The sequence below is a fragment of the Pristiophorus japonicus genome, chromosome 20 (genome assembly GCF_044704955.1).
Source record: "Pristiophorus japonicus isolate sPriJap1 chromosome 20, sPriJap1.hap1, whole genome shotgun sequence".
NCBI lineage: Eukaryota > Metazoa > Chordata > Chondrichthyes > Pristiophoridae > Pristiophorus > Pristiophorus japonicus.
In genome coordinates this window covers 44,720,074-44,746,949 of record NC_091996.1, presented here as the reverse complement: position 1 = coordinate 44,746,949, position 26,876 = coordinate 44,720,074, and the positions used below count along the sequence as shown (strand labels likewise).

The window sequence follows — 26,876 nt, the reverse complement described above, 5'->3', positions numbered from 1 at the left end:
GTAACAGATGAACTTTACAAGAGATTTTCTTTCATCAAATCCAGTAAGCCACAGCTAACTTGTTGACACACCAGAAAGCGATATGGGATAGTTGAATAGAGTTAATAAAGAGAAACTGTTTCCAATGGATGAAGGGTCAATAACCAGAGGATACAGATTTGAGGTGATTGACAACATGAGGGAAACGTTTTTACACGAGTAGTTAGGATTTGGAATGCACAGCCTGATAGGTGATGGAAATAAGTTCTATAGTAGCTTTCAAAAGAGAATAGAGTAACTACTTGAAGGAGAAAATAATTGCAGGCATATGGAGAAAGACTGGGGGAGTTGGACTAACTGGATTGCTCATCGAAAAAAGCCAACCCAGACTCAATGGGCCAAATGGTCTCCTTCTGTACTGTACTATTCTATGATCCTGTGATTTGGGAGATAAAAAACAAAAACTGCAAATGTCTGATATCCAGAAAGAAAAGAAATAGAAAATGCTGAAAATGTGCAGCAGTAGTTCCAATAGTGTCTGACATATGAAAAGACAGTTTGGGGTAAAGACCTTTCATCAGACTTGGGTTCAGTTCGACTCACACTTATTATTTATGTTCAATTTTAAGTATATATTTAACATTGTTTCCTCAAGCTTAAAATGGTATGCACAAAGAAATAAAGTTGAACTCAAAATGTATGTCAGTTGGTCTGCTTGTTTTAATACTATGTTTTATTTTGACCTTTGGATGTTATTAAGATTAAAGTGATGTGCCAGAGAAAACTGTAGAATTAATGGGCTGAATCAGGCTGAGACTAAAGTTCTGAACTGTTTCATATAGCAACAATGTTGTACTGGCATCCATAACCAAGCTCCATAAAAATTAATGCAATGCTCAGCCCAGCAATGGAATAACATTTATAGGAGTGGCAGCACATACAGATTTAAAAGAAATTAAAGCAGAAAATGCTGGATCACTCAACAGGTCAGGCAGCTTCTTTGGAGAGAGAAACAGAGTTAATGTTTCAGGTCGATGAGCTTCCGTCAGAACTTGAAGGAGTTAGAGATATTGGGGCCAAGTTTCGGCCTGAGTTGCTCCTGTTTTTTTGGAGCAACTGGTTTAGAATGGAGTATGTTAGAAATTTGAATTCTCGGCATTTAGTTTGCTCCAGTTCTAGTCAGTTAGAACAGTTTCACTTTGTAACAGAATTTATTTTTCAAAAGGGAGCGTGTCCGGCCACTTACGCCTGTTTTCAAAGTTTAGGCAGTGAAAACTTACTCCAAACTAACTTAGAATGGAGTAAGTGAAGATTTTTGTACGTTCGAAAAAAACTTGTCCACACTTTAGAAAATCAGACGTAGGTTACAAATCAGGCGTAGGGAATGGGGGGGGGGGTTTAAAGGGAAGTTTACAAACATTAAACACTTCAGTTTTACAAATAAAGAGCCATCATCAATAATAAATGATAAATTCATCAATAAATCAACCAATAAATCAATCAAAAAAATTAATAAAAATTTTTTTTAAATTTAAAAATCAATAAATAAAACATTTTCTACTTACTGACTGCACAGCGTGCTGGGACCCCCCCAGTGTGTCTCTGTCAGTGTCTCTATCTCTCTGTCTGTCAGTGTCTGTATTTCTGACAGCAAGGGGAGGGGGAGAAGGGGGGTGGGAGGGGGAGAGGGAGAAGGGGGGGAGGGGGAGAATGGAGGTGGGGAGAGGGGGAGAAGGGGGGTGGGGGGGAGGGGGAGAAGGGGATAGGGAGGGGGAGAAGGGGATGGGGAGGGGGAGAAGGGGGGTGGGGGGGAGGGGGAGAAGGGGATAGGGAGGGGGAGAAGGGGGTGGGAGGAGGGGGAGAAGGGGGGTGTGGGGGGAGGGGGAGAAGGGGGGTGGGGGGAGAAGGGGATGGGGAGGGGGAGAAGAGGGTTGGGGGGAGAAGGGGGAGGGGGAGAGGGAGAAGGGGTGTGGGGGGAGAAGGAGGGGGGTGGGGGGAAGGAGGAGGGAGGTGGGGGGAGAGGAGGAGGGGGCTGGAGGGAGAGTCGCGGAGGTCGGGCGGGGAGTTGCGGAGGGCGGAGGGGGGGGAAGAGTCGCGGAGGTTGGGCAGGGAGTCGCGGAGGTCGGAAGGGGGGGAAGAGTCGCGGAGGTCGGGTGGGGAGGGGAACGTCGCGGAGGTCCGGAAGGGGGAGTTGTGGAGGTCGGGGTGGGAGAGTCGCAGGGGGCGGGGGGGAGAGAGAGTCGCAGAGGGGGGGGCGAGGGTTGAGGGGAAGCGGAGGTCGGGTCGCCGGGGAGGGGAGGCGGGGGGAAGCAGAGGTCGAGTCACCGGGGGGGGGGGGCGGTTGGGAGAGAGCGGGGGTCGGGTCCGGTCGGGTGGGAGGAGCCTTATCCACGCAGCCCCAGTGAGGCCATTCGGCCAGGGCTAGGGGCTGCGTGCTTTGGGCCCCTCCCACAGTTTTGGGTGCCTGGAGCTACTGCACATGCGCGCCCACTGTAGCACGCATGTGCAGAGGTCCCGGCACTGTTTTCAGCGTAGGGACCTGGCTCCGCCCTCCATAGCTCGTGCAGCGCCGCGCCCAGCTCCAGAGGACCTGCAGGGAGCCGGAGAATAGGTGAGTTTTTTTAAGGCGCACTTTGTGGCGCGAGAAACAGGCGTCCAGCGGCGCAGCCCGAAACTTGGACCCTTAAAGTCTATAAGCAAGTACAGAGCCTTGGGGAAAGGAAGAAGGGAACAGGCAGGGAGGGGAGGAAAGAACAAAAGGAAAGGTCTGTGCTAAGGGGCAGGCAGGACTGATTAAATGACAAAAGGGATTTTGGTGCAAGGCAAAAGAGCATGGCAATAGGACTAGTAAAGAAACAAAAGATGGGTCTGGAATCGGTGTAAATGAACCATTACCAGCATCTGCTATCTGAGAAAATGGGAACGGTGATTATGATCTAAAGTCGTTGAACTCATTGAGGCTGGAAGGCTGTAAAGTCCCTAATCAAAAGATGAGCTTGCGTGGAGCTTCATTGGAACAGTGTAGGAGACCGAGGACAGAGTGGAAGAGGGATGGAGAATTAAAGTGGCAAGCAGAGACCAGAAGCTCAGGGTCATGCTTGCGGACTGAACGGAGGTATTCAGATTTAAAAGGGAAGGTTTAAAAGAAAACAGGTGGAATGGTCCGGTTGCATCATGTTTTTTGAAACCTTTCATAGGGCTCAATTTTCCCCAAAGCTGTTCTTTAGCGTATCGTTTTTTGGGGGTCCAACTACGCCAAAAAAAATCATCCAAGTTTCCACATTAGCCTGTCCTTTAGCTTTAGGGGTGGAGCCTAAGATCTGTACCAAAAAGATTGGGTTGCCAGGGTAAACAGGGACACACTGTGGGCTGAGGGTGGAAAATGAAACATACAACACATTCTGGCCAGTTCACAGCAACTTGCACAAGCACCTTACACATTGCAGCAACTTACCAGCATTAAATTATTAAAAGTATCTATACCAAAAGTTTATCTCCCCCTCTATCCCTGGCCAAAGGGCCTCCTCCTCCCTCCCAGTACCCACTACTATCCCTGGCCGAAAGGCCTCCCCCCTCTCACTCTCTCTCCTCTCCCCCCCCCCATCTCTGCTGCTGCTATCCCGGCCGTGGAACTGCATCTTCTGTGCTGATTCTCGTACCTGTGCTGATTTGGTTAAATGCCCAGAAGGTTTTTCCACAGCGGTCACATACGCTATCCTAAGAAAAATTGGAGTAAATTGGAGCTGGCCAAACTTGCTTAAATGGCCAGAATTGGCGTGGGTAGCAGGTTACGCCCCCAACCAGGTAAAAAAAAAATGAACCTAAAAAATTGTAACTATCTTTGAGGAAACTTGGATATTTTAAATTTAGGCCAAAAAAAGCGGCACTTGCCAAAAAAATGGCTCAAATAACTGGGGAAAATTTAGCCCCTAGTATTGGCAGTTTAAATTGGACTTTAACTTGCCATTTGTCATCATTGGACTATGAATATGATGGTCAAAGTACTAAATATTCCATGCCAAACAGTGGTTGATGGTAAAGCTAGATTACTGTTTGGTCTTCTTAACAATACTGCCGACATCTTAATCTAGACTAGATGACAAATCCTTTTCTTAATAATAACAGACACCTCTAAAGGAGAATGGTAAATTAGTTATAAACTTTATGTAAACATTCTGTCCACTCATCTACAATGCAGCCTAACCAAACTCAGTTGGTTTATATCATTGCTCTGGATGGCATTGGAAAATGCCATTAGCAAACCCACGTGTTCAGGGCAGTGCCTGAAATAATGCACCAAAGCAATGTGCCTCCTCCAGACTTCTATGTTTCTTTGCACTTCTTACCAAATTTGAAATTTTCTCTTGGTTACAGAAAGAAGATAACGGAGAGATTTCCAACAGTTTGAAGCAATCACAAACATCATTTACGCAAACTGGCCTGGCTCCGGGAGAGGACTATGAAGTCAACCTTCATATTTTGAAAAATAATACCCGTGGCCCACCAATTAATCAAAGACTGACAACAAGTGAGTGAATACAAATAAGGGTTACTCTTCCCCTCTGCTTGTACAGCCATCAATTTGAGTCAATACAAGAATTAAGTTCGTATCACACACTGAGCTTATTAAAGTGGATTATTTCTAAGAGGACCCTTTCCTTGACTCATGACATCACATGATAAGACATAAGAAACATAAGACATAGGAGCAGGAGTAGACTATACAGCTCCTCGACCCTGCACCGCCATTCAATAAGATCACAGCTGATCTTCTACCACTTTCCTGCCTATCCCCATATCCCTTGATTCCCTTAGTGTACAAAAATCTATCGATCTCAGTCTTGAATATACTCAACAACTGAGCATCCACAACTCTCTGGGTAGAGATTTCCAAAGTTACACAAACCTGAGTGAAGAAATTTCTCCTCATCTCAGTCCTAAATGGCCGACCCTTTACCCTGAGACTATGACACCGCCCCGCCCCGCCCCCCCACCCCCCCCCCACCCCCAGTTCAAGCCTCTCCAGACAGAGTAAACAGCCTCTCAGCATCTACCCTGTCAAGTCCTCTAAGAATTTTATGTTTCAGTGAGATCACCTCTCATTTTTTTAAACTCCAGAGAGTATAGGCCCATTCTACTCAAGCTCTCCCCAAGGGATAACCCTCTCATCCCAGGAATCAATTTAGTGAACCTTTGTTGCATTCCCTCTAAGGCAGGTATATCCTTCCTTAAGTAAGGAGACCAAAACTGTACACAGTACTCCAGGTTTGGTCTCACCAAAGCCCTATATAATTGCGTCCAATTAGAATGTTTAAGCTCTCATCCCTTCAACTATTTTCAACAAGTTACAATTATTTGATATTCACGACAAAATTCCTTTAAAACAAATAACTTACTAAAAAAGAAAGGATTTTAACTGCTCTGTTCCAATGCAGTGATATTCATTAATACAGCTCAGGAAACCACATGTGAACTGCTTTGTCTTAAAATGTGGCCCTCAGCTGAGGTGCTGCTTTGTGTGCTTCTGAGTCTCCACTTATGGGTCATTCAACTGTGTGGGATATTGCCAGATCTGGGAGTGAGCATCTGTCCCTCTCCTTTTTTTGTAGTCGAGTGAGTTGAAGCAAGGAATGCTATCCTAGCATCCATAGAAGAAATAAAAAGTCTGTGTTAAAACTCTCAGATCTATCCCCTTCCTGACTTTGTAGATGTAGATCAAGTAACTCTCCTTCCTCAACTTTCTCCATTTCTTGATGCCCTTTGCTACGACTTTCTTGGCAGCCTTCTTGGAAGGTTCTGCTCCTCAGGCATCATCACATTCACTAAGGCGAGTTACTCGCTCTGCATCTACAAAGTGATGAAGTGGTTTCACCCGTTCACCCATTCAAAAGCCATGTGCATCATGAACTCCTTTGTGAACAAGATTTTTGAGCACATCGCAGGTGAAGCTTCCTGCCTGGACTGCTACAACAAGTGCTGGACCAGCATCTCCAGGGAGGTCCAGACCATCATGGACCTGCTGCTGCCCCAGGGAGCTGACCAAGGAGGACCAAGTACGCCAGTTCCAAGTAAAATTCCACAATATATTGGAAAAAGATACCCTATTCCCCCTCCTGCGAGGAAGTATTTGGCCTCTGCTCAGCAACTGCCCAGGATGGTGTGATTGAAATCAGGAATCATCTTCAGGCACAGACATTAGTCCCACCATCCCATCATGCAGCTTGTTGGAGAATGATCCTTGAGCAAGATTATGGCCTCAACATTCACAGCATTCACAATTCTACACTCAACTCCCCAACTGTGCCACATGTGGATACAGCAGACTTGCATTATGGAATTCTCCAGCATGGACACATCTTCCTGACATAAAATTATTAGGATGCTGCAATTGTTTAAAAAAAAACTCAAAGTTGTAAGGCCAATTGGTTTTTAGCATGTTGAGAAAGGCATGGTTTAATTGGAAACATACTTTTACAATCTCTTTTTTTCACACATTGAAGACATTCAATGTGACCCGATGTTTACAGATAATTGAACCATCAAAAAAATGAATTCAGCATTAGTTGGTGATTAATATGCTACTGCTGTTAAAATATTATTAAAAATCATGCAAGCAAATGGTCCAGGATAACGAATGTTAATTTTGCATCTGGCAATAAATGAAAGTCCAATTAATGCAGTAATGATCCATAAATGTAATAGTAAGCACCCATTTCATACTTGCAAATTTATAATTTCACACCTCAAAGCTGCACCCCCAGGAATAGTAGATACTGATAATTCGAGTAATGTCAATATATTCATTTAATTTGCTGTGGAAATTGAGCACCTCGCACAGCTGACAAGATGGACATGGGAATTGTCCAATCATGGATTTTTAATTCCGTTCTGGGAATGTCACCACACTGCAGTACGAATTCTGCTTGAGCTGGAACTGTTTCCCAACGTGGCCGGTGTTCACAGGATCTTTGGAACGTGATCCTTTTACAGCACTGTAAATCACACATACACGTGCAATGACACGAAATGAATCTTCCCAGTGATAGATAGTAAAGCTGCCAGGCTGGTTGGTTTAATTAGGAAAGAATGAGCTAATGGCCACCTGTCAGTTGTGATAAAGTGGTGATGTGGAGGAATGTTGAAGTGTTCAAAAATCTGTACAGTATATGCCTGGCCTTGTTCTACAACTTGGAGTTTGCAACAGAGCAGCTCAGTAGCCAACATAATATTATGGAGGTTTATACTATTATAGCACCTCAAGCACACACTACCAGATGTTTTGTTTTAATGTATTAGATTCAAGGTCTAATTCTATAGCAGCTGTAAACTACTACTGACTAGTACGGCCAACCTTTTTTTGCATTACATTCAAGATCTGTCTTTGATCACCATTATTAGTGTGAATTTCAACTTTTGTAAATATACACATCATACTACACATGGTATAGTTATATAGGACATCATGCTTATCATTGTAATCTTTTAAATTCAACCATGCAGGGTTAGGTTTAAAAGATTACTACAGTGCTTTTTAGGATCCAAGGGGGCTATATTTGAAAGCAAATTGGCAACCTAAATTACTAATGGCACTACTTTATAAAAGTAATCTCTGGGCCTTGTATTAAAAGTATAACGTTCAAAGGGTTAAATCCTGCAAATATTTTTCCGTTTTTTGCCTTTGTCAAATTGTTGTTTCCCCTATTCTCAATGAGGTTGAGGTCAGTGAAGTGAGATTGAAGTGAGGAAAGACTAGACTGTTCTGACTAGAAAGGAGGAGGCATCTGGGACGTGATCGCATAGAGATATATGAGACAGTTATGGGGAGGAAAAGGTAAACCTGGCTTTCGATTAAATTCGGAGCGTATGTCAAGGGGACACAGTAAAAGGCAAATTGAGGACTCATCTCAAGAAATACTTCTTCGCACAAAGAGTGATCAGCTTGTGAGATATTTCCAGATTGAGTGGTGAAGGCCTATACCCTGAAATGATTTAAGAGACAATTGGATGTTGCAATGGGGGACTCTAGATTGCCTCTAGATGGATGAATTAATCCAGACTGAATGGTCTTCCTCACTGTAATTATCTTGTGATCTTGTAAATTGAAATGATTTGGAAAGAAACAAAGAGTACATGTCTGGCAATAAAAGTTGAATCATTTAGGATTTTCAACATATAAATTAGCTCATGAAGCATCTTTTGTGGATTGGTATACTTGCCAGGTGGTAATTAAACTAAAGAAGTCTCTGTAAATATTTAAAACTATATTTCCCTTCTCTGTCATTGCATTACTTTTTCAAAGTGGAAAATATCAAAAACGTATTTAAACTTACAAGCTTTTAATTAATTTCAGCAATGGTAAACTGCAGATATGATGGCTTTGGGCCTTACATAAATACGCACACAAGCATACAGGCACACGCACGAACATACACAGATACACACGCACAAGCACACACACTGAGGCACAAATCCAGAGTGTAACATGATGAGGCTTGTGATAACGACCATTAAGTAGCTAAACTCCTGGCATCCTCTGGCTAGTGGAAATACTGCAGTTTAAGTGGAGATTTCAATAATGCAGTTTGAAGATTGTGACAGTCATTTCTTTGAGTGACACTGGGAATATTATTTACCAGATTATATGGTGTGGAGGAGAGAATTGTAAATTCTACTGAATCAGCATTGCATCACATTGGGCCAGATCTAGCTGGAGCATGGCATCCAACAGCATACCCCATTAGTTAAACTTTTTCCTTCAACACTTCAGCTCAAATACTTTTTGCATTGTTACTTGCTGGCAGTGCGAGCTGATAACGGAGAAGGCAACAGGGCATCTGAGACCTTAATGAATGGCGGGCACAATGGCATATCCCCTTAGTCAATGAGATTAAAGGATTGAGAAATAAATAGAAGAACTGAGAAGGAGGGTGAATTAGAGTGGGAGAATGCAATGTCAAATCAAGTACAGAAAGAGAAAAAAAGAGAGGAAAAGAAAGATTTGATTAAGAGAGAGAGAAAAGAGGTTGAAAGGAAAAGTTTGAAAAACATTTAAATTTGACATTTTTAAAATCTCCAACAACAATTCACTACTTAAAGGAATGAGACTCCATAGTTTTAATTGTTCAGGGTGAGGGCGGGGAGGGTGGAGGCAATCGGGAAGGGGGGTTTCAAGGATAAAACAGCCTGCAGTTTTTTTTGAGAAGCCAGGAGGTGCACTACTGCTCCTTCTGATTCCACAAAATACCAAAAAATTTCCAAGTTCATTGGTGCTTTTTGAGCAGCCTCCAGCGGTCCCTTTAAGGAGCACCGATTAAAATGCTCGAAATCAGTGATGCCTGTCAGACCACGACATTTCAAGGTCCGTGTAGACCAAATAAATTCAGGAATCCTGGTCTGAAGTGAGCGCTGGAGCCTCATTTCAATATTACGGCCAAGGCTGCCTAAAATAAAGGCTCCGACTAATTTAGAGGTGGTCTGAACTGCCGTATAGTTTGGGCACGGGCCTTTGCACTGCTAAGTTGTTATCATTGCACCAGGTTTTAAAAAATGGGAGCAACAATGTTAAATTTAGACCTCCATGTGAGGTGAAAGAAACCAGTTTCAGAAAATGATTTATTATCTTGGCCATTTGTTTAGCTCTTTTGGAAATGCACTCAGGCTTGCATGACTTTAACGTGATGAATGATGCAATTTGTTCTCTATTCCCACAGTGATTGATGCACCGAGCCACATAGAAGTAAACAAAGTCACAGACACCGCTGCACACATTACCTGGTTCAAACCGTCTGCCAGGATTGAGGGAATCAGCCTCTCCTATGGGATGCCAGGCAGTGAGAAGGCAACTGTTGATCTTCCTGACACCGAGACAGCCTATTCCATAGCCGATCTTCAACCAGACACTGAATATGATGTTTCTCTGGTTTCTAGACGAGGGAACATGAGAAGTGTTCCTGCAGTCAATACTTTCACAACAGGTAAATCGATATTTTTACGCTAGTGAAGTGATTTTTACCAATTACGGATTGTGCTGATACAAAAGAGATGTGCATAATATTTCCTCTTGTGGCTCAGTGTCAAATTGTGTTTTATAACGCTCCATTGAAGCGTCTTGGGACGTTTTACTATGTTAAAGGTGCCATAAATTGTTGTTGTGTTATCATAGCATATCACTTCCATTGGTGGTGGGATTTAATATTATGTACAGTGCAGTCTACTCAAAGTTTCTTTTTGTACAAGAAAAGTCCAAAAATTTGAATTAAGCAAGGAAATCAGTGCAAATAATCACATCATTTTGATTTGTTACTCTTTCCCATCCAATGCCCATAAATAGCATACCATGTAATGCATCACCACATCTGTGTTCCAGAATCTTTCAGTTCTTCTTCACCTGAGTCTTTAAGCTCATCGTTTTTTTATGCCTCTTGCTTTTGGCTACTTTTTGTTTTTGCACTGTGCAGCTGGTCCGTGACATTCTTTTCACCTGAGGTAATGTCTGCATTTCCATGGCAATCGCAGGTAAAGAAAGTAAAATCACCTGGCCATTACTTCTTTTTGAATTATGGAAATCTGTTTTGAAATATTTTACAGATGCTCATACCACGGTATTGGATCTTTGTATAGAACGTTGAAATTCTGCTGCATTTCTAAAACAATTCCCATTCCACAATACAGCTCATGCCTTCATGCAAAGCCTCTTCAAAAGTAGCACATTTTTCACTAGTATAAGAAAATTGCAATTCCACTCGAATAAGGTGTCCGCTACTGCACTTTACACTGAAAAACAGCTTAACTCTTTGACTAGGATTGTCCTATCGATCTGGTATTAATAATACACCATTAATTTTTAGTAGATCATAAAATAGCTCTGAATGTTGCTATTATCACTTAATTATTGGTTATTAAGATACCACAATAAATACCACTTAATTGTGAGATTCTGTTTAAGCAAAAAAAAGGACGTAATAGGATAATGATATCCAGCATACATTGGGCTCAATATATGTTTGTGATATCTGGATTAAAGAGAAGCCATTTTAAATCTTGACTGATTTTCTCTTTACAATTCCCTCAAAGAAGTAATTATTTTGTTAGAGTAGGTCAAAGCTTAAATATATGCTCCTCGTACTTCAAACTACTTTCTTTTAAGTTAGATGTCTATTAAATGGTAACATACAGTATCCTGATATGTTAATAAAGATCCATAAAGCTTTTAATGGATTTTAGTTTACTTCACAATTCCTTCGCATGTTCTTTCATCCCTGCTCAAAACTGTTTTCCACATCTAGACCTTGACGCCCCGAAAAACCTCAGAAACATGTCTCAGACGGATGAGAGCATCACCTTGGAGTGGAAGAACACCAGAGCTGTTGCCGATAATTACAAGGTTAAGTATTCACCGCTGGCCGGAGGAGAACACAAGGAAATCACTGTCGAAAGAAGCACTCAACCTACCACCCATATTAAAATTTCTGGTAATATTTACTATAAGTCGTCTTTACAACATGTAAAATTGATATGAAATCCTGCACTGCATATGAGTGTGGTTCCATTAATTAGCTTGTATTAAACAGAAAATAACGGGTTAGAATGTATTGCCTGGCTGGAACACACTCTGGTTTTTAATCATATGATAAAGCTAGGAGAGTCCAAACTGTGCCTGTGCACCACATGTGGTCCTTAAGTCCTGGCATTCCAGCCCTTGAAGCCTTGGATTTCTTAGTTGCTAATTTGCCCTGTTTGATTTTTGTAGACATGGAAAAGGTCGATTCCTTGGGGTGAAATAGGCTTTCCCCAGTAGCAGGAAATGGATTCATAGTGAATCAGCAGCACCGTTTTACACTGCGCGCAATTTTATTTCCCATTGTGGCAGGCAAACTTCACCATCATTGCCTCATTGGTGGATATATCCTATATTAGAACACCAAAATCTGTTAGTATCAACCACTTGAAAGATATGCAAACAAATGGTAAACTTTAGATGTGGCCCCAAAGGCTCCATTGTTCGTACCTACACAGCCCGCAATGACAAAGAGCTGGGACACCCATGTGATAAGAATATAAGAACATAAGAAATAGGAGCAGGAGTAGGCCATTCAGCTCCTCAAGCCTGCTCCGTCATTCAATAAGATCATGGCTGATCTTCTACCTCAACTCCATTTTCCTGCATTATCCCCATATCCCTTGATTCCCTTAATATCCAAAAATCCAACGATCACTGTCTTGAATATAAACGACTGAGCCTCCACAGCCCTTTGAGATAGAGAATTCCAAAGACTCACAACCCTCTGAGTGAAGACATTTCTCCTCATCTCAGTCCTAAATGGTCGACACCTTATTCTGAGACTGTGACCCCTGGTTCTAGACTCCCCAGCCAGAGGAAACATCCTCCTTGCATCTACCCTGTCAAGCCCTGTAAGAATATTGTATATTTCAATGAGATCGCCTCTCATTCTTCTAAACTCTAGATGATCCATAGGAAGATGCCCAAGTCCAGGGGTGGTCTCAAAAGCCCTTCATATACACTCCTAGGGGCTTTTATGCTGCAGAATAATTACAATTCTCTCTCACTTCTCTGTTGACCTTTCCCATTTTGAGTTTATCTGTTGGAATTTGTGTGTTGAATTATCATTATCACAAGTTGGTGGGCGGGGGGGAGGGGGGATTGTAAATGGATCCATAAATTATCAAAACAATAGAATCCACAAAACAGAATCACTCATTTAGCAGCATCAAAATATTCAAAACAATCTTTGCTTTTTCTTTAAATAAAGCCCAGGGTTTATTGAGGTCTCCACCTCATACCCATGTGAGGTTTCTAAAAGAATATTTTTACTATTTGGTGTTAAAGCTACATTTGTGTAACAAAAATGTGCTCTTATAATCCTTCTTATCACATAATGAAATATCTCAAAGCACAGAATGAAATTCCATTTTTTCCGATTGACTTGTTATTATAGGCAAATGGTTGGAGCCAAGACTCACTGCACAATTTCCAGCTCTAGCACTTTATTTTTCAGGACCTCAGAATGGCGCACTCCTTACCTCAATCTTCTCCTAATTCTATCTCTATCCTTTTGAACCCAAGCTTAACATTCCTGATAAACACTACCGTTTGATTTATTTCATCTCCTACTCTTTTCAGCCTTGGTTCTGGGTCTCAGTCTATCATCAAGATTTCTCTTTTTTTTAAATTGCTAATTGCCTTTCCAATCGAGCTTTTCCCTTCACACAATGGCCAGCTCAATCAAGTCTTATTATTTATTTAACTGTCATTGAAGAGAGAATGCTGTGAGTGAGCACGCTGAATAGCTTCAAATGTACAGCGGCAATTTATGACTAACTGAACAGCACCACATCCCAGAACAAGCCAATGAATCTTTTAATTGTCCCTTTTGGACAAATAGGTGAAAGGCTTTAGAGCTGTAGGACATTATTATAACAAAGCGTGTAACCTTATGTAATTAGGGGCCTTTTAATTCCTCTGATAAGTTCACTTTGTTTGGATAGATTTTCGTGGGTCTACACCCAGGTGCACAGGATTGCCTGGGGGGGTAGTGAATATTAGTAAATCAGTAGGTCAGAGTGCGCACCTGTAAAGGATCCTGTTCGTTTTTCTGGGATGAGGAGAAATTTTTTCACTGAGGGTTGTTAATCTTTAGAATTCTCTACCCCAGAGAGCTGTGAATGCTCAGTCATTGAGTATATTAATATTAATTGAGAGATCAATAGATTTTTGGATACAAAGGGAACCAAGGGATATGAGAATAGTCCGGGAGGGTAGAGTTGAGGTAGAAGATCAGCCATGATCTTATTGAATGGTGGAGCAAGCTCGAAGGGCCGAATGGCCTACTCCTGTTCCTATTTAAGAATATAAGAACATAAGAATTAGGAGCAAGAGGAGGCCATACAGCCCCTCGAGCCTGCTCCTCTATTCTATCATGGCTGATCTTCGACCTCAACTCCACTTTCCCGCTCAATCCCCATGTCCCTTGATTCTCCCAGAATCCAAAAATCTATCTATCTTACGTTCTTATGATTTTCCTTCCATTTAAATTAATGGAGGAAAATTGGACAGGTTATATTACAGAAACGTACTCCAACCTGCCCGAATTTCCGCTATCCAGCATAACCAGGCAATCCAATGTGACCAGACACAGACCCAGCAAGATTGCTCCTAATGATTTTAGAAGGATAACAAGCTTACCACGGATGCTCTGCATTATGTATTATCATCGATACTTAAGTGAACTTATCTTGGGCATGTTGTATTTGTGCATCGTAGGATGTGTCCTCAAGGCATGAATTATGTTGTGTTTCATTAACAGAATGGCAGCTTAGTGAGCAATATACAGCTATTTGCCTCATTAAATGTTTGAATTAAGTATGAACTATTTTGCATTATTCAGATCTGCAACCAGGTACCGAATATGGTTTTGGAGTTAGTGCCATTAAAGACAACAGGGAGAGTGCCCCTGCTACTATTAATGTAGCCACAGGTAAGACTTAGGTGTCTGATAACATAAACTGCATTGATTGAATACCGTAAAGAAACAGAACATAAAGGGGGTAGCAATTATTCTGGGTGCCACTTCTACACCGGTCGTACTCCACAGGCAGCTCACCTCAACACAGAAATGAATTTTGGGTCGTTGAGGTTGGCGTAACACGTGCCCCACTCATCAGGAACACATTTTGTAGGGGGGAGGATCCTTCAACAGGCATTAGACACCTAGAAATGGCCCCCACACACTTATCAGTGGGACCAACGCCTGTGCTGATTGGGCACAGGCTATCCCATTGCTAAACTGGTATGTGTTGTGCCCGTTTTATTCAGGAAAACTAGATGCAATGCATACCAATTTCCACTCCAAAATGTTCTTAGGAAAAGGGAAAGGCCATTAAACCCAATGTATCTATCTCTTTTTGATTGCTCTCACTCCCCCTACCTGCCTTCTTATATCGCTTGAAATGTTGCCTTTTGAACCCATTTATGCTATTCATTTCAATGACCCTCCCTGATAACTTTGCCAATCCTTTTCAAAATAGATAATTTCACAGCCTTCTCCTCTCCTAAAAGAACAAACTCAACAACCTTAATCTCCCCTCAGAACATAGATTCTTGATACCCATGATCACTTTGGTTTCTCGCCTCTGTATCCTCTGAAGGGCAACAGTATCATTCATAATAATAACTGTTTCACACTATACATTTTACTGTGTAAATGCAGGTAGCATTCAATATTAATCACTCTACACAAAACAGGACATCAATCAGAGGTCAAGTGCTCATCACATTAACACGTTAACTTCTACAAACTTGTACCAGACTTGACAGACTTTCAGTGCTGTTCTCTCAGAATTTCTTCTCAGAATGAAGCACCTCCTGCACTTCCAATGGCTTAAATACTGAAAAGCAGTTTTAGAAAAGAAAGCAGATGTTTAATACATTTATTGGTATAACGTATTGTATAGGAACTTTGGAATAAAGCTAATTCCACTTGGGAGGAAGATCTTCATCATGACTCACGCTGTTGTCACTTATGATTTATGGGGTCTTCTGGCGTAAATTGAATATTATAAAGTTTTCCACTGTGAACGTTGTTTAATACATTAAATGCAATACAATAAACCCTAGTAACCGGACAACAAAGACATTCATGTAGTGAAAGCAAGATATCGTTTCCAGTGCCAAAAGTGTCTATTAGGTTATTTTACTACAAAAAAGCCAGTTACTTGGAAGCTTTATTGCAAAGTGAAAACAGTTGTTTGTTCAAACAATGTGAACCAGTCTAGAAAATGTCTTCCCGCGGTCACTAAGTTACAGGTCAGTATTGCTGGTTTCCCTCCCGTTTCTCCCTTCATCTTCTGAAGGCACGGACTCTTGCCGGGAATGGCTCCATAGCTGCGGGCTGCTCTCTGGTGTCTCACCTAAGTAGCAATTCTTTATGCATCAGTCAAGACAGTCCGTGTCACAGACTATTGAATCATGAAGGGTAGCACATAACATTTACGTACACAACAGCCAAGGCCAATGGTATCCATACTTTCCAACTGGAATCCGTGGATAGAAATCTGGAACAAAGACCCTGGCTGATTTATTTTCCCCTTTACCGATCAGGTGTACTGAAGACAATTGTAGTATCCTTGATGTTGCCCTACTGTAAAGTCAGCTAACTCAAAAGCGAAGCAGGGATCAAACTTGAGATCCTGGCCTATATGGTGCAGTTCTCCATTGGGTAGTACACTCACCAACCCAGGCATCAAGAAAGAACTGCACTTACACTTTTTAATTATTTATTACTGCAGACTTGGATAGTCCAAAAGACCTGATAGTGAGCGAGACAACCGAGAACACAATTACTTTGCAGTGGAAACGACCAGTGGCAGTAATAGACCATTACTTCATCATCTATATCTCATCCGCCGGTAAGAGGAATGAAGAGATGGTGGCTGCTGATGCGGTCTCGTACATTCTGACTGGACTGGAACCTGCGGCTGAGTACACCATTATTCTTATTGCACAGCGAGGTAGACAGAAGAGCAGGGCATCCACCACTAGTGCTTTCACAGGTAAGGAAGAACTTTCGAATGCCATTTTGATCTCTTCACTATTTGCTTTTTAAATGCTGCTATAACTGTTTAAACTCCATTGAGGGCAAACTTTTCAATTTTGAAAACAATCTTTACAGAGATTCTGTCACCAGTTCTGCTTTTTTTCAAAACTTGAAGGTGGGGGAAAGGGGTGCAATTTTAACCTAACCTGCCCGTTGGGAAACTGACACGATCGGGTGCAACGTTGGTAATGGAGAACAATATTAGGCTGGGTGTTAAACCCTCCTCTCCAAACCGGGTGCGCCACCTGATCCCATTAGTTTCCCGATGAGCGGTTAAAATGACCCAGTTAAAATGTCTCATCGGGAAGTGGAAATGTTAAAAATAAAGGTGTATTAATCCAAATATTTCTGTATAATGGATATTCCTTTTGCAATCAAAAATGTGAGTTGATATACATGATGTACAGTGACAGTCCATATAATCTGGGGAAAACTGGTAATAAATGATAAATTCATATGGTACAGGTGCAATGTCCCGAATCAGGAACTCCGTAAACCGGAATTGTCTGAAAACCAGACATTTTGCACATAGCTGATGGAGTCATCCGGAATCCGGAATTATTGTTTGAAAACCAGACATTTTGAGGCAAAACCCAAAATACGGCATGGATTCGGTCGATGATTCCGGATTTCAGACAAGAAAATCAAGTCTGAAATCTGGAATCCTCGACTGAATCCATGCCGGATTCCAGGTTTTGCCGGATTTCAGACCTCGCTGCTCAAAACCCGGCACGGATTCGGTCGAGGATTCCGGATTTCGGACGTTGTACCTGTAATATATAAATATGGTAGTCGAATTTTACAAACACACGCTGTCATTGCAGAGCCTCAAGCACCAGTAGTGCATATTCGAGGATTGCAGGTTTCCCGATACAAGTGACCTGTAGGTGAGGTTCCACGCTGATGGCACACCTGTGTACAATCAGCTCCCTAGTGTTAAATTAATTTGCAGGTCTATAGTATATAGATTGTTGGACTCACTCATTTTCACTTTTAATAATGCAATGTTTGGGCAATGCTAAATTCAACTCGTACTATAATTTGATTATATAGAATGTAGTACCATGTTTTATATTGGAATGGGGAGCTAGGTTAAAGCCCTTATGTCTGAGAAGGCTATGGAATAAAAAATATTAGTGCAAACACACTTCAGGCATTATTCATCCTTACTGTATCGGCGAACATGCTAGACAATCACATACTGGGGCTTTTATTTTAATATTTATGTAAGATTGTGATCCACAGGTAGGTCAGCCTTACTTTTAAATGAAAGGAACTGGATTTGCTATTGTACTGTGCCGTGACTGCTGTATAAAACAGCACAAAGCAGAAGATTTATTTAATGTGTGTGCCAAGTGCACCACATGGTGTGGGAGTCGAACTTATCAGCCAAACAAAATAGCAGATTTTATATATTTTTTCTTTTCCTGTGACATTAAACAAATTCAATGTTTACTTAATGATAAGAGCAGCTCCCTTATTCCACTCAACTTTAACTTTTAAGACTTGTCAGATGTGACAGAAAGTGGAAGATGGAAATTATTTAAAATAATAACAAATTATTATTCCTAGTTGGAGACCTTCGGGGTGCCAGACGTCTTGTCTGCACGTGTTTCCCTTTAGAGTCACTGCACAGAAAACTTTTTTCTGATGCAGAATTCATACACTGTCATCTGTCTTGTTGGAAATAATGCTTTCTTGACCTTTGCCTGCATTTTATTGAAAAATCTAGCCCCCCCCCCCTCCTCCAAAGCTCAGCGGTTTATACAGGGAGGATAATGTGCCTGTAATTTTCTGATCTGTGTTCAAGTGGGCTGGTACTCAGGAATTTGTTTCACCCGCCCCCACCCCTCACATGAGCCATTGCAGGCAAGGAAGGCCCCAGGTATGATATCCAGCCTGTGCAGAGTTAATTGATCTCATACCTTCAGTAGCCTCAGGGCTGCTACAATTGAGTCGAGTTTTCTTCGGGTATTGAGGGAAAAATTGGCCAGGGATCTTGTTTCAGATCACGATGGAAGTGCTCATGTGTGGTCGGCAGGTAAGAGCATCATCGGCCCTCTCCCGATTAACATAGGTTGCTGGCACTCGGTACCAAGGCTCACACATAGATGGTGGCTACTTTGATAAGCTACCACAGATCACCAAGCGTCCATGGAACCGTATCGCAGGAAGGAGTCAGTGGCGTGTGAAGGGAATCGAGATGAAAAATTAACAGGCAAAAAAAAAAGACATGCATAACAACTGTGAAGTGTGCCCTTTCAGTCCGCAATCCTATATTATTTCTTCATTTGAATACAACAGAATTCTCAATTAAAAGCAATGTTGATGTACCAGTGGATCTCCTCGCACAATCTTACATAAATATTAAGACAAAAATCCAAATGTGTAAATATCTGGTGTGCAGCCATGAAAAACATTGGCTGCCAGAACAATTAATTAAACTTTCTAGAGACTTAGAACTGGAGAGCTTCAAAATAAATATATTCCTAATTTTACTTTGATTTTTTTGTTAATTCCCCTCTCAGTTTTTAGCACTTTAAATCCAATTTGCAATATAATGTTTGGTTTTCTCCTGTTCATTGTCTTGCAAGAGTCCTCATGAAGATAGAAATCAAGAAAAATGAAACTCTCTGAAGGATCTTTGTAGATCTTAGGTTCAACACAAGCTAATATTGCATCCTTCCCCAGTTCTTTTAAAGTTATCATAACCATGTCAAATTCTTAGCTTTGACCATTCCAATCATTTTTTGTGCCATATACCTATTTTTTAAAGGTAAATGTTTATCTCCAAACTTCAAAACGCAAATAAGATGAACAATTTAGTAGATAAGCAATGAGAACGTTTTATTATTTAAATGGTTTGGTACAGTTTAAAGACCTGATTTGGGATTGACAGGTTACTTACCCGCTCGGAACTCAACCATTCCCGCCGTCTCCGATATTAACCCGGCGTGTTCTTGTGGGCGGATGAGGCGCCTGCCTAAAGCAGGCGAGAACCTCATAAATTGATGCAAATCGAGGTCCTACATCGTCGATGGGACCCTGATGGCCATTCAACCAGGGCCTGCGTGGCGAGTTGTCCCGGCTTCCCTCCCGGTTTTAAAGCATGTCGGCAGCAGGTGGGAAGGACAAAGCGGTCCTCCAGACGAATTGCTTTGTGGGGCCACAATGTGCAGGAGTGTTTCTCTGGACCCCACAAGAAAAGTTGTGGTCTCACCTGCTCTTAACCTAGTCAATTCATGATGGAAATTACACCAAAAAATTATATGAGAATTTACAATTAATTATTGACTACAATTTTTGAACTAGAATAATTTGACATGGTGTCACCATCCCAGATACACAATTATTATGAGAGTTATTCTTTATTTTCCCATGAAGTGAGATAGGCTTCTTTATATTGAAGTTTTTTTTTGGTTAATCATTGATCTATCAAAAGTTCTTTACAAAACTATTTTACAGGATGTCACAGCAAACTGACACATATAAAACATTCTTCTACTTGGGTATTATTGCACTATATTTCAGTCCTACTGCAGTTATTGAGGTGTTCTAGTGATAGTTTATAGTGTGTACTTCACAGAACCATGCATTTACAATAAGTATACAGACAGCACTTGGAAATAAGAAAGTTAGACAGTTTGCTAACAGCATGGGGGATAAATTGAAAAACTTGCTTTGTCACATTGTACATTTTTAGTTGACATTTGTCACAGTTCAGAGGAATATATAACATGGAAGTGTTATCAGATGGATTCACGTGCAATTCTCTACTCTCTAAAAAATATTCCACAGGCCTTGGAGCACTGCGAGGTCTTAACTTTTCCGAGGTAACTCCCACAAGTACCTTGGTGGCTTGGGAAGCTCCTTTAGCTCCCGTTGACATGTTTGTTGTGAATTATAACCCTAAAACACACGGAGAAACACAGCAGGTTATTGTGAAAGGAGACCAGACTACAGTCGCTCTCACTGATCTGAAACCTGCCACTGAGTATGTGGTGACGCTTATGGCTCTTCGAGGCACAGCAAGAACAGAGCCCTTGGTCGGATCTGTCACTACAGGTACTTTACCAGATAATGTAGTTCCATCTTAGCATTGTTTACTGATGGTTCAAATCATGTGCTTGCTGCTGTACATGAAACCTCTCGGAAAGGGCAAGCTATGCGCTGCAGCATATTTCGTGACTCCTACAGAAAAATAGGATCTGCTGGAAATATGTGTGCTTTCCTGCAGTTTGATTCCCTCCGTCTGCTCCCTGCTAGATGTAGTCAATAGAATACTAACTTTTCTCATTCATTCTTCAGTCCTGAATGATAATGGCATCACCCAAACATTTCAACTGGAAACTTTCTAACTAAACATAAAATACAATTGCTTTTAACCAAATGGCATCCATTTTAATCTTATTACAGGTCTGTGAACAGTTTGATGACTCTGCTTACCGTTCCAGATATACCTCTTAATTTTAAGCATTTTGATCCCAAAAGCTGTTTACAATACAATAATGTGTGTAAAACAACTAATATACCTCACGTGAGATTTATATGTTGGATGGAACTGATATAGACTCAAAGGATTGTTGCTTTTTCCAGCATGAAAGGCCTTGTAGGAATATTGAAATAAAAAAAACTCTACTATTGTGTAAGAGTTACTTTAACATCTTTTATTTCAATATTTAGTCCATCGCTACTAACTAACTACTGACATATACCTATGTCTGTGTATGCATACATGCATGTATGTAATAACAAATAAAATTTTGTATTGAAAAGTGTTCATGAAATCTTATTTAATAACTTATTTGATATCAGGAAAAGGAATTCTTCATGTTATTGAAATTTTGACAAGAGTAAGCATAAGAGTCTGTGACATTGCAAGCTTGATACCCAAAGCTTTCAGGTAAAAACGCCATGTGACACAAAAATAAAATGAACTCCATTTTCAAGTTGGCACGGTAACAAAAAGTATGATTGGAAATATACTCATTAGTTTTAATACTTAAACCTTGCCAATGTCATTTTCCTAAATGGTTCATTTTAGTCCACAGGCAGCCCTCCCCGCTGTGCCTGTGCCGTAATAGGAAACTATGTTCAGTCAACAACTAAATATTACAGACAAATTCCAAACGAACATTCCCCTCATTATTTATTTTTATCACTTTGCAGTTATTATCCCCAGCTGAGGACATTTTGCATTAAAGTATTTTACTCTTTTAAGAAATAGCTCCACGTAACGCAGGGGGCTATTTCTCAATGCTTGAAGAACTGCACTAAAGAATCCATTTGACTGAGGTGGTTTACTTTAAAGTATTTAATTTAGGGCTGCCTTTCAAAACGAATATTTCAATCTTTTTGCAATTTACTTGCTCTGCGAGTATTGAGTGCAAAATATTCAGAATCTATTTTTCAAACAATTTTCGAGTAAATAGTGTGTTCCTCATTATTCCTGATGATGCTGTCCCAGCAAGCCACATCCTGAGGTAGCCCACATTCCAACATAATCTGAACTTATCCAGAACAGCGGTGTATCCATTCAAAACATAAGGGAAGATTTTCCTGCCCCACCTCCTCTGGCCCAGTGCTGGACAGGAGCTTCACAGCCCAGATGCATTGGATCTGTCCAGGCCTATGGAGCATTGGATTTTCCTATACAAGGCTATTTATATGGCTTAGGTGCACCCATGGCACAAGCCCGCCACTTGGAAGGGTCAGGAAGTGAGGCCCACAACTGAGTGCTGGTCCTCCAACTTCTCGATCGCCAGCCAGAAGGCCCCACTTCAACCTGAACATCTGGAGCGGGTGGAGAAACTTGAACGTTTAAAGAAATTTCTACTTCCAGTCTTTAGCCTGCCCTGGGACCACACCCCCAACCTGTGCCACCCCCCGGACCTCTGGTCAGTGCAGGCTTCGGGGTCAGGCCAGGTCACAGTGTCATGTGTTTAGGGCACCCCAGTACTGCAGTGCCTAGTGAGTGGTCAATCTGGAAAATGAGGCAGGAGACTGGGAACAAGCCTCAGCCCCCTTCTCATTAAGATGGCTCCTGTGGACCAACACCTACTTCAGGCCCAGGCACAGATCTGTTTCCCCCACCAATTTTCAGAGAATAGTTCCATTATGTTGTAATAGAAAAGCAAAGTGATTGTTTCTAATGTTATTTTTTTTATTTCCATTTAATTAGGTCGTTTGCAGGAACCAACAAGTTAATTCATTCAATTGCCTCTTTTTCAGGCTATTAACCTTTTTTATTTAAGGACTTAAATATAATAACTGTGATTGCAGATGCGGCAGCTGACAGCCACTTATGATTAAAGCATGCACAATTGTAACCGTTTTTCCTCCTTCAATACTACTGAACAGATCTTTACTAAAACGAATGTTTGAACTACCTTTTGTAGCGATGTTGGAGCCAGCATTCAATGATACTCTAGAGGAGGCTGTCACTCCTCATCCATATGGAAGAATAACAGCCCCTGTTGTTTCCCTGATATTAGAAGCTTCTGTGCCTGAGTTTTCCGGGATTGGTGACGGTGAACTCAGTAACCTAACTGTTTCTGATGTAACCTCGGATGGTATCAAACTCTCCTGGATGACAGAAATAGGATTCTTTGACTATTTTATCATAAAGTATAGAAGTGAGTTTGGAGCCGATGATGAGGCAGAGATCTCCGTGACTGGTGACGGTTTAGCTGCTGAAATAAAAGGCCTAATGCCCTCCACTCCTTATAAGATAACTCTTTATGGAATTGCTGGTGGTCAACGATCAGAGCCGCTGAACATTATAGCTACCACAGGTATTTGGCTTTTCGATTTTGTCTCCAGACTGCCTTTCACTTTATAGTGGTGTTAAGCTGTTCTAAAACTGGTGTTGCGTAGAGAATCCCTGCTATTTTGAACAGCTAGTTGTGCTGTTACCTGCATGACCAAGCATCAATGTTCTCATCAGCACGTTGCCCCAGATTAGCTGGAATATTTTCCCTCCGCGTAGGCTCCAGCTTGAGAATTAAAAAGCATGCGTACTGTGAGTGAGGGTGACCCGAGCCCGCATGGCTTATTAATTAATTGTTTTGAGATTTGTGGATGGGTTTTGTCTTTTGTCGCAGTCCTTTTATAGTCGGTTGAATGGCAGAAAATATGTTTGGCCTTTCTATGCCGAGGAGTGGACCACAGTGTGCCAAGTGAGTGGAGCAGAGAAAAAGGTAGCATGACATTGGAGGGGCAATTGCCCTTTGACCCTTGCTTGTGCTTGTTTGTAGGACTAGTGACTGTTTTCCGTCTGTTTGACTTGCATTGTTTCGAAGAAGGCTTTGTAGCTGAGGTTAGAATGCTGCCATGGCATAGACAGAAGCATGTTGTTTAAAACTTTATCCGTGTTATTAATATTGTATTGTTTCTATAAAACCCCAGTCTACTCCTAAATTGTGAGTATTTTGAACTTGCTTAATTACTCATTTCCTTCAATACTAATTTCTCCCAATATCATTTTGTACTTAATAATTAGCTGGGTGCTGGAATTCATCGCAGTTGCCTGTTCTTGGAACCAAATGCTGCAGCTTGACATTTGTGTTCCGCAATTACCAGTTTTATCTTCAAACAGGTGCTAAATTGTTTCCAGTTACTATTAAAGTGATTGTGATGTAAAGTCACAACATTTGCCATCGTTCACACAATTGGTTACACACATCAAGACAAATTGCTAAAGTTGATTTGTGAGGTAAACCAGCACGACTAGAAATTACATAACAAAGTACCACCCGCCCCAAAACATGGCATTGCGTAACTGGAAGCATGACCTCTTTATCAACGTTGTTTTATTATTGTTCTGTTGATGACATAGTATTTTGAAACCCTATTCCTTCAAAATTATTTTTAGCTGTCTTAACCAACCCAGTTGGCGAGCTGATAGATCATACAACAGCCCTCACTGCTCGGCTACACAAAGACGGAAGTTTTAACCATGGGCCCACATTTGATTCAGAGAAAGGGGTGTTGCATAGTAAACTGGAAAGCTTTACTGTGGTAAACTCTACTTTCAAAAGTATTAAGCTCTCTTGGACTTTGCAAAATGGATCTTTTGACGGCTTTCTTATAGTGGTCACAGATGCCACTGGGTTGTATGGACCACTGGAAATGTCCCTAAATGGTGACTCTCGTAGCACGGAGGTAACTGGTCTCTTGGATAGTACACATTATAAGGTATATTTATACGGATTTGTGGGAAAGTGGCGTTCAGATCCTTTGAACGCAGAAGCCATGACAGGTATTCTTTTTATTCACAATCTTGCCCTCTATATCCCCTCTTCCTCTCCTCATTTTGAAAATGTACAGAACCTCCCCCCCTCCCCCTTTTTACAATGCCATTGTTCAAAGCATGCCTTCACATAGTGCCTGTATATGATAAACTGAGACATATGTTTAGATCTGAGGTTACTGATAACTAGACGTTAAACGAGAGCCAAAGTGTGAAGATAGTACTAACAAAGCATAAAATCATCGACAGCCACGTGCAAAGATGGGACATACAAATGCAGCAATGTCAAAAAATGTAGTAATTGCCATTGACTTTAAGGCCAGGACGTTGGATTAAATATTACTCATAGCCCAGCAAATGAAAATGTGCATAAATTATGACTTGGGATCCAACTTGTTCCAAAGTTTGGTATTCAGGGTATTCCCAATCTGCACATTTGAAGCAGGATGCGCTTGACTTTTGAAATAAAGAAGTAGTTTGCCATTTTCTGACACATTTCACTTGTGCCAGCATGTAGCTGAAGCCTAACAATCAGGAGGTTCCCTGGTTTGATCCTCAGCCTATGCTGATTTAATTGATCTTATCTGGGAGCCATTGGCTGATCTATCAATTGCTATGTGGGTTGGGGGCGGAGTGGGGGTCTGTAGCTTCTCCTGAATCATCTTCGTGCAAAGATATATATTAATTTCTTGGAGGCACCTGAGTGACTCAAGACAGACTGAGGATCAATCCAGGGGCTTTCTGGTTGGTATGGCTCAACTATTCATTGTGGGAATGCCCTGCGCCAGTAGGAGAGCCCTGGTACTTAACCCTGGGTCAAACAATTTCAATCCTTCAAATTCTGAATCCAAAAGGCAAAATATTCTGTGTACACATCACTCTGAAATTTGCCATTTTCTTGTCTTCCTTATCTTCTTAAATGTGAAGACAAGTTCTTTTACATGCAATATTTATATGTAATCAAATTTTTCAATGTAATGATACTTGCATTTATTCATTGAAACATCTGAAGGTGCTTCACATGACAAATGACTTTTTGAAGTGCAGTGACTTTGTTATGTAAGGGAAAGCGACAGCCATTCTGGACCTACAATGTCCCACAAATAGCCATGAGATGAAAACCCAGTCATTGTCTTGTTCGGTGATACTGATTAAGAGAGGAATGTTGTCTGGGACACAGGGAGAACTTTCTGCTCTTCATTGAATATCACCATGAGAGCCTTGACCTAAATCACTAGAACAGACCGGCAAGAACAAATATGATGGTGATTCCCGCTACCCCTGTGCCCCCACCCCCTCCCCAACATAGAAGTTGCAATTGCAAGAACTCAAGTTAAGCTATTAGGTTCTTTCTTTTAATCAAAACAATATTTTCACAAAGCATAATTGTTTGCCAACGAACTAAATGTCATAGATTCCAATGAGATGGGATAACCTAATTTAAACGATTGATATCATTCCTACTTTATTGGCATACAATATATTTCAAATTCAGTATTTTAATAATCAAACAATGAACTTGATGCTCTTCATAACACGCTGCTCTTATGGCAATTCTAATGAGGGGTTTACTATAGATTTCTGAGTTCCACACTGGCTTTTCTCTTATAAAATCAAAACAATTTCTGCTATCATTTAGAACCCATTTAAACATTTTGCTGCATGTGCAATACAAGATGAAAGTAACAGAGAATTTCAGCAAATGTAAATGTTTCTTTCAAAGTGTTCCATTTCTGAATGGACAGTGTTCTCAAAGGTAGCAGGAGTTCTTTGGTTAGGAGGTTTCTTGCCTCAGTAAAAGAATGTTGCCTGGCACATCTACTGGATTGTAATCTAGTCATGGTGCTTTAACAGGCAGTATCCACTGCACAGTATAGGACTATTGAAGACTCACATGGTATCATTCATGTTAGTAAACCATGATCTACTTGAGGGCTGTTTGATGGGTTTCTTAATTCATAGTGGAAGAGCTTTGGCTAAGGTTTCTACATTGTAATAGAATGTTGCATTAAAAATTAATTGCCTTAGGATTC

The 26,876-nt window shown here is 41.1% G+C and overlaps 1 protein-coding gene across 8 annotated transcripts in view; it reads left to right on the top strand.

Annotated features, from left to right (window-relative positions):
- LOC139232513 (tenascin-like) overlaps nt 1-26,876 on the top strand; it is a 137,383-nt gene that overhangs the window by 48,094 nt on the left and 62,413 nt on the right. For 4 of the 8 annotated variants that reach the window (XM_070862844.1, XM_070862843.1, XM_070862842.1 and 1 more), the window contains exons 6-10: nt 4,354-4,507; nt 9,690-9,953; nt 11,265-11,450; nt 14,385-14,474; nt 16,285-16,548. In XM_070862844.1, the coding sequence (XP_070718945.1) occupies nt 4,354-4,507; nt 9,690-9,953; nt 11,265-11,450; nt 14,385-14,474; nt 16,285-16,548 (958 nt within the window). Of the gene's footprint in view, nt 1-4,353; nt 4,508-9,689; nt 9,954-11,264; nt 11,451-14,384; nt 14,475-16,284; nt 16,549-20,390; nt 20,658-22,990; nt 23,387-24,465; nt 24,853-26,876 lie in introns of all 8 variants that reach the window. The other 4 variants (XM_070862838.1, XM_070862845.1, XM_070862839.1 and 1 more) reach the window with 3 other exon arrangements.